This window comes from Nannospalax galili, unplaced genomic scaffold (genome assembly GCF_000622305.1).
Source record: "Nannospalax galili isolate Female #2095 unplaced genomic scaffold, S.galili_v1.0 scaffold818, whole genome shotgun sequence".
In the NCBI taxonomy this organism is placed as follows: Eukaryota; Metazoa; Chordata; class Mammalia; order Rodentia; family Spalacidae; genus Nannospalax; species Nannospalax galili.
In genome coordinates, this window is record NW_008341874.1 from 97,979 (window position 1) to 106,944 (window position 8,966).

At 39.3% G+C, this 8,966-nt stretch overlaps 1 protein-coding gene across 2 annotated transcripts in view; it reads right to left on the minus strand.

The window, feature by feature from the left end:
• The window catches only part of LOC103737691 (solute carrier family 22 member 19-like), a 58,996-nt gene that overhangs the window by 43,936 nt on the left and 6,094 nt on the right, over positions 1–8,966 (minus strand). Inside the window, exons 3-5 of one of the 2 annotated variants that reach the window (XM_017799208.1) lie at positions 1,676–1,830; positions 1,399–1,567; positions 762–885 (exon numbers count right to left, since the gene is read on the minus strand). In XM_017799208.1, coding sequence (XP_017654697.1) covers positions 762–885; positions 1,399–1,567; positions 1,676–1,830 — 448 coding nt within the window. The remainder of the gene's footprint in view (positions 1–761; positions 886–1,398; positions 1,568–1,675; positions 1,831–8,966) is intronic. The other variant, XM_029565613.1, reaches the window with a different exon arrangement.

Below are 8,966 nucleotides of genomic sequence, written 5' to 3' on the forward strand. Positions count from 1 at the left end.
ATTATTCTTCTATAAGTAGCCTTAATTGAACTTCTTGTTTAAAGAGAGAGAGGAAGAGAGGAGAAAGAGAGAGAGAGAGGGAGAGAAGAATAGTTGGAAAAATAGGAATCAGCAGGAGCAGAAAGGAAATAAGACGTTTTGGGGTTGGAAAAAAAGATGAAAAATGCTATATACCATGCACACGACCCATGAAAACTCAAACCAGACAAAAACCCAGCATAGAACTGGGGAAATGGGAAGCAGGCCCCAACCTTAACCAAGGAACTATTGGCAGATGATCATTGCTGGGTGAGGGAGAGTTGGTCTTCTGTAAGCTAAACAGGATGACCAGGCTCCAGTGAATGAACTCACACTAAGGGACATCTGGGAAAACAAACAATGCAAGAGACCTTAACATATATTACTGAATGCTTGAAATCAGGTGAGGGAAGGGTTATTCGGGGTGCAGATAGGGGAGAGGGATCTAAATATGATAAAGATGTATGAAATGTACAGAAATTCAATAAAAATATATATTGAAAAAATGTATGAATTATCTAAATGAATCCCAAATAGTTTTAAAAGTGAATAAAATCCTGTGGAGAGGGGCTTTATAAATTGAAACCAAGAAACAAAATTAAGAAAAACATAAGGACTTTTAGTCCCTTTCGAATGAAAGATCTGTATACAAGTTTGTAGAGACAGTGTATTGCAAGTTTGACTCTATCTCACACACCTGTCAGCTTGTTTCCTCTGTCTTAAGCAGTTCCCATCATGCTCACCTCCATGGTTAGCCTGTCTCCAGAACTCCTCATTCCATTCATGTGTGCAGCTTTCCTAAGTTCTTCTAAGCCCTTCTGGGGTTTGTTAGTCATAATCAGCCATCGAGCTGATTCTGATAGCCACCTGTTGGAAGTAGAGTCAGTATTCATGTGGTCATTTTCTACACCAAATTTATCCTGGCGTAGTTTTGTTCATTAATCAAATACCTACCACTCATTCAGTTATACCAATAAATAAAATCTCGCGCTGTCTAGACTTCACTGAGAAACTAGGAGATGACACACTCATGCATTACACCTGCACTCCTGGGATGCATATCCAGAGTCATGTTGATTGGCCAGACCTTAGTTGGATACGTAGTTAGACTCCACAGAATTAGAACTTGAAAGACATTTGTACAGATATTTGCCAAATCTCCAGTTATAGCATAAGAAATACATGTTCACAATATGTCCTTTTCCTAAAATAAGAACCCCTAGATAAAGTTGTGCTAATTAGATCCTATCAATTGCATTCATCCCTATTTCTGCCAGCTGATGGCATCTGGTCACACAAAGAAGCTAAATTTACCTCTGTTTATCCTCTATATAATGGAAACACCACTCCATAAGACAGACAAGGAAAGACAGACGATACCTTGTGGGTATAAGTAAGAAGAATATTGGTGTAGACAATGCCAGCTGGACGTTGCGCCAGTTTCCAATTGCAAATGCCAGGCCTGCCAATAGCAGCTGTCCAACACTACCACTACACAACAACGCTGCCATTACCACGGATTGGAACTTAGGACTTGTCCACTCTATCACTGAAAGGAAAAAAAAAAATTAATCCTGACTTCCAACACAAGTGGGAGACATATCCAGGGCCATAATCAAACCCTGAATAATGAACACCATCAAAAGTTTTGACTTACTCAGCAAACCAGTATTTGTGACTATAGCTGATTGAGAAATCCCGGCTACGAAGCGCAGTAAGCAATAGATGAGGAAGGTGGGAGCAAGAGCTGCACAGGTTTCAGAGACGGCTGCTTGCAGTAAAGCACATGTGAAAATTAACTTCCTTCCAAATCTGAAGAAAATAGAAAGATTAGAGTGTGGAATTAATAATAGTTGGTATAAAAATTAAAGACCAAAACATTTTAAATGATAATAGTCGCAAAACAACCAACAGCAAAAATTCTCAACAGCTGGGCTTCAGGAAGGAGGCTTCCAGGTCAGTTCCAGCTCCAGTGTTCCAAGTCTTGCTTCTGAAGTGTGTCCTGTCTTCAGCAATAGGGTCTTGCCTTCAAGTTCTGGGAGGCAATCAAGGGCTCTGGCAATAGTCTTGTTATTTTTGGAGTCTCTTGGACTCCCTTGACCAACAATTTGAAAGGAGGTTTCTCCTTTCTGACACTGTGTTTCTTCCTACATTGCCTTCAGGTATACACAGGCACTCATGTCCCTCTGGCTTTTCACACCGCCTAAGCTTTATCTCTTCTCCCTCTTTCCCTGTCTAATCTTCCTCCTCCCTCTCTGGTTAAAGTACCCTCATTTTCCCCATTTTTCCCTTGATAATAACCGTCTCCTATTATCCCCCCCTCTTAAGTTCCTTCTTCTCCTTTACCCCCATGGTTCCTTGTATGTCCTTCCCTCATCCCTTCCCAGTCAAATACCCCCATTTCCCCATTTCCCTCTTGGTGACATCTGTCTCCTACTATCCCCCTCCCTCTGGCTCTTTCTCCCCCCTTGCTTCTGTGGTTCCTTTCCATTTTCTTGGCTCCTGCTATTACATCAGGATACTCACACAGAAGGGATTGGTGATAAGATCCACAAATGAAAGGGAACATACGTTGCTTGTTTATCTGAGCCTGTGTTATTCACTTAGTATAACAGTTTCCAGGTCCATCCATTTACCTACAAATGTCATGATTTTATCTTTCCTTATTGCTGAGTAGTCCCCAGCCTTAGCCAAGGAACTATTGGCCACTGATTACTGCAGGGTAGGGGAGAGTAAATCTTTTTTAAATTTTTTTTCTGTGTATTTCATGCAGGACACCTCAATCGATCTTAATCATCTTTATACCCCCTTCCCCACTGGCACCCTTCCATAGTACCCCCACTGGAATTCATAGTCTGTCATTTGTGTTAAGGCCTAGTGTGTCAAGTTAGTGTCTCCAGACGTCCCTCAGTGCAAGGTCATCCACTGAGGTCTAAAGTCCCTCACTTTAGAAGATCAAATCTTCCTCACCCAGCAGTAATCAACATACCATATGGAAATAAGAGTCCTATGAGCTCCTGGGACCCTGCTCATATGAACCGACAGCAATGGTGTCAGTATGTACAAGACCCAGACAAACTCAAGCTGACAAAAACCCAACATCTAACTGAGGAAACGGACAGCAGACCCCAGTCTTAGCTGAGTAGATCTTCTTTAAGGAAGTGATTCTAGATAGGCTAACTAGACTCCAGTAGATGAACTTGCACCAAGGGACATCTGAAGACCCATGCAAACTCAATCAGACAAAAATCCAGCATAGAACTGGTGAAATGGGAAGCAGGTCCCAACATCAGCCAAGGAACTATTGGTAGCTGATTGCTTCTGGGAGAGGGAGAGTTGATCTTCTCTAAGAGAGTGATTCTAGATAGGCTAACTAGACTCCAGTAGATGAACTTGCGCCAAGGGACATCTGAATATAAATGAACAGATAGTTAAGATCTTGACAGAATGCATGAAATCTGGTAGGGGGAGGAAGTATTAATGCTGAGGGGGTTTAAATTTTTTTAAACTCTATTATATGAAAGACACAAAAATCAATAAAAAGTATACATAAAAAAGAAATGAAAAAAATTCTCAACAGCAGTTTTTCCTGTATGTAAATAAATATTATGTGTGCCAAAGTTTCTTCTCAATTTGTTATCGGCAGTTTTTTTAGTGATTCAAACCATGATGTGGGGTACAATATTGAAATTTAACATATCATAAACATCTCCTGGTACATTAAACATTTAGCATATGTTCTAGCAATTTGTTTCATTGCTGTGACAAAATACCTGAAGAGGAGGAATATTTTTTGCCCCACAGTTCTAGATGATACAGACCACCATTAGCAAAGAAGGCATGGTAGAGTGGTGTAAGGAGCATGTGACAGATTCATTGGAGACTGAAAAAGTAGGTAGAGCTCAGGCTGGACCCAAACTGGTTATCTCCTTCAAGATGCACCTCAAGCAACCTAATTCTGCCATCAGGCCTCGTATCCAAAGGGTCCATAACCTCCCTAAACTCTTCCCTCAGCTGAGAACAAGTATTCAAATACATAAGACTACAGTGGACATTTCACATTCAAACCGTGAGCATAGTACATATTACATGTAGTGTTTGTAAGAGTTTATATCAAAACAAGCACTTTCAAAACTGGGGCTACAGAGATTATGGCTAAAGTGGTATAGATATATGTGATTTGTGGCTACATAAAAGACTCTGATGAATCCATATTTATTGACTTTGAACACATTCCATTTTGATTGTGGTATTGGTAAGCCATAACACAGGCATACAACTTGCAGAAAATTTTAAGGAACAACTGAAAAAAAAAAGAAGAAATAAAGAAACAAAGTTTAAACATGGGCAAACAGAATCCTGAGTTTCATAGACTGCTAAAATTTCTGCCAAATTGAACAAAAACATGTGTACTGATTTTACATGAGCAATAATATTAACGACTGGACAAAACTGGTCATTGGTGAACTGCTTGGTAATATTCTCTGCTCTCAACAGCATGGTCATGTTACATGAATCATATATGCTATTCAGTGAGTACTTTATACAAACTCTGCATCATTCCTAAATCTGTGCTTTATTTTAGAATGGAGAAGAATGTATAAATAAGTGATATGTTAAATCAATGATGAAATGGCAGTCAACATAAATCTTCATCCGTCAAAACAATACATAGATATATACACATAAATCATATTGTCACAGGAAAGGGTCACCTATAAAATTGGTAAATGGGGTTGGAGAAATTTTCTGATGAGTTAACTAAAAAGAAGCAAGTACAGTAAATTAAACCATATCAAAAATTCTATCACCAAAACCTAAAATGAAAAAGTAGAGATAAGAATTAAGTCAAAACATGGCTCTAAGTTTGAACTACTTCCTTGATTAAATAAAACAAGATGATCAATTAACATATTGAGTACAAACTCTTAAGAATAAGAGTGTTGAAGAGTCTACAATAGTATTACAGAGAAATAAATTTTAGAACAATTTTTTTCAGGTGCGGTGGTCGCCATCATGAGCACGCTATGCCAGAAATATGGTTGACCTGTTTTGATAGCGGCAATTTCCCTGATTTTCCCACCTACCCTCACAATCTGTCGGAGATAAATACAGGTTCTTTTATCCCAATCTTAATTCTAGTACTATCTTTCCTGTCACACAGCACACAGTAAATATGTCCATATATCTATATGCATATATGTGGCTTACAGAGTGAACATCAGTTCAAAAGGCTACAGCAGTAGAAAGAGTCTGTATCGGTAAGATCAAGAATGAAATAAGTGCTGGGAAAGAGCTGATGCTGGAGTTGCTAGAGGCAGGATTGAGAGTTCAACTGTGAGAGGAAACGCTGAACCAGGGTCTCAGAGCAGGACACGGCAGCTTCAGGGTCAGGTCCAGACAGGTGAAAAAGTGGAGGGACAGTCACGTAGACCTTGTCACCAGCAAGGCACCTAGCCAAGCTGAAGCCCTAGGGATGATCAGGAGTCCTCTGTCAATTCTTGTTGCATACACCAGGTTAGGTGTTAGGTGTCTGTAGTTTTGGGTGGTCTAGGCAAGGAAGGTATAGCTTTCCCTAATCTAGTGTGTCTAGTAATTTCTTAGGCCTGGTTTCCCTAACAGAATTTAATACAGTCATGCGCCCTTTCAGTCTCAATTAACTCCAGTAAATTTATGAGGTGGCTCTTTTCATACTCCCAATAAGAAGTCATTTATGTGAGTCTGTGTTGACTAGGTGGTGCCTGAGAAATGGTGTAGGTCTGTGGGCAAGGGCCACACACAGGGACAAGAGTCACCCTTTGCCTTCAAAGTGGTGAAAAATCTATGCTTGTAAATTGGAGGTTTTTAGAGCAAAGTGCAGTGTAGAAAACCACTGTTTCAAACAATACAGAGTAGCTCAAAACAGGGCACAATCTGACCGTAATAATAGTGCACACCAACAATTCCAGATCTGGATAAATTGACCAAAGAAGATATGATGTCAAATAATTTTAAGCCAGTGTAGGTTCCATACAGAGACACTTTGGGGAGATCAATCCTCCCACATTACCTCCTATCCCAATTATGGCAACAATCTTAGTTCTTGTGCTCCAGAAGTAGAGGAATTCACAAGTCCAGGTAGAGCAATGGTCAAAGTTCATTTAGAGCAGGAGAGTAAGCAAAAGCAGAAAGTTCATCATCAGAGTGGAGAGCGTTCCAAGCCAAGTGGCAAGAGGAAGGCCTGTCTCTAATGTCTTCTACGTGTCGGAACGTCACTTCTCTGCCCCTTCCCCTTCCCCTTCCCTGGTATGATCTGGAGCATTCCCCTTCCTAGAAGAGGAAGAGACTGTCTTAGAAACCATCTTTAACCAAAATTCAGTCTGTTACAATTAGATACCACAAATGCACAGAAATATTTAAAAGTATAAGTATCTGTGAAGTTAAAATTTTTACTAAGGTCTGTAGAGATGGCTCAGCAGTTAAAAGCACCTGTTGCTCTTGCAGAAGACCGAGGTTTGCTTCCCAACACCCGCATGGTGGCTAACAACCATCCCCAACTCCAGATCATTTGGCCTTTGCAGGCATTGCACGCGTTGGTGCACCTATATACATGAAGGCAAAACATACAAGTAAAATAAAAATACAATTTTTAAAATCTAAATAACAATGTTCCCTTCAGTTCAATTCCCTCTAGGACTTTGAACATAAATGCATGCTGAATTTTGTCAAAAGATTTTCTATTGAGATGACAATGTGCTTTTTGTCTTTGAGTCCATTCATATGATTAATGATGTTTATTAACTTGAATATATTGAACCAGCCCTGCATCTCTGGGATAAAGCCTACTTGATCATGGTGAATGATCTCTTTGATGTGTGTCTGTATGTGGTTTGCACGTATTTTGTTAAGAATTTTTGCATCTATGTTCATTAAGGATATGGGTCTATAGTTGTCTTTTTTTATTGTCTTTACCTGGTTTGGGTATTAGAGTGATGCTGGCTTCAAAGAAGGAATTTAGGATTTTCTTCCCGTTTCTTTCATTTTGAATAATTTAAGTAGTATTAGTTAGAGGTCTTCTTTAATATCTGGTAGAATTCTGCTGTAAATCCATCTGGGCCTGGGCTTTTGTTTGTTGGGAGCCTTTGTATTACTGTTTCAATTTCCTTATATGTTATGGGTCTGTTTAAACTGTTGACCTCTTCTTAGTTTAACTTTGGTGGTTCCCATGATTTCAGATATCCATCCATTTCTTTTAGATTTTCAGATTTAGTAGTGTATAGGTTTTTAAAAATATTCCCTTATAAGGGTCTGGATCTTCTGGGTGTCTGTTTCATCTCTGATTTTGTTGATTTGGATATGCTCTTTCTTTCTTTTGGTTAACTGGGCTAAGGGTGTATCAATTTTGTTTATCTTTTCAAAGAACCAGCTCTTGGATTCGTTGACTCTTTGTATTGTTTCCTTTGTTTGTATTTCATTAATTTCTGCTCTGATTTTTGTTATTTCTTCTTGTCTGCTGGGTTTGGGTTTCATTTGCTTTTGCTTTTCAAGTGTCTTGAGTAGCAATGTTAAGTCATTTATTTGTGTTATTTCCGATTTTTTGATGTAGGCACTTAGAGCTATAAACTTCCCTCTAAGAACTGCTTTCAGCATGTCCCAGAGGTTTTGTTGTATTGTATTGTAAACTTCCCTCTTAGGACTGCTTTTAATGTGTCCCAGGGGTTGTATTGTGTTGTATTGTCCTTTTTGTTGAATTCCAGGAATTCTTTTGTTTATTTCTTAATTTCTCCTTAGACCCACCTGTTGTTTAGGAGTGAGTTGTTCAATCGCTATGAGTTTGCATAGTGACTAGGCTTTGTCCAGTGTTGATTTTGAGCTTTATTGCATTGTGGTCTGTGGTGGATTGAATGAAAATGTCCCCCATAGGCTCCAAGTATTTGGACATTTTGTCCCCAGGTGATGGCACTGTTTTGGGAGGTTTTAAAAGATTTGGCTATCCTGGAGGAAGCACTCAGGGTAGGCTTAGAGAGTTCTTAAGCCTTGCCAGATCTCCAGTGGCTCTCTTGCTTCCTGTGCCTGTGTGATGATGTGAGAGCTTAGCTTCTGCTGCTCCTGCTCCAGCCACCTCCAGCCACCATGCCTCCCTGCCATGATGGACCGTAATTCCCCTGGAACCATAAGCTCAAATAAACTCTTCCTTCTATGAATTGCTTGGGTCAGTGTTTCTATCAGAGCAACAGAAAACTGACTAATACATGGTCTGATAGAATACATGGAATTACTTCAATTTTTTTATATTTGTTGAGGTTCGTTTTGTGGCCCAGTATGGGGTCAGTTTTTGAAGTTCTCTGGGGTGCTGAGTAGAAAGTGTATTCTTTGGTGCTTAGGTGGAATATTCAAAAGATGTCTTATAGGTCCATTTGATGTATACTATCATTTAATTCAGATGTCTCTCTGTTTATTCTTTGTCCAGTTGACCTGTCTAATGGAGACAGTGGGGTATTGAAGTCCCCTACTATTACTGAGTTGGGGCTAATCTGTGTCTTAATGTCCTGGAGTGTTCTTTTTATGAACTTGAGTGCACCAGAGTTTGGTGCATATATGTTAAGGATTGTAATATCTTCTTGGTTAACTGTTACTTTCATCAGAATGAAGCGACCCTCCCTATTTCTTCTGATTAGTTTTACTTTGAAGTCTATTTTGTCAGATATTAGAATTGCAATCCCTGCTTGTTTCTTAGTGCCATTTCCTTAGAATATTTTTACCATCCTTTCTCCTTAAGTTAGGGCCTTTCTTTGAAAGTAAGATGTATTTCTTGCAGACAACAAAAAGTAGATTTTGCTACAAAGAGATGGATTTTATCTCTTAATCCATTCGCTTAGCCTGTGTCTTTTGACTGGGAAGTTCAGTCCATTGATAGATAAGGTTATTATTGAAAGATGTATATTGGTTGCCATCATTTTGATTGCTGT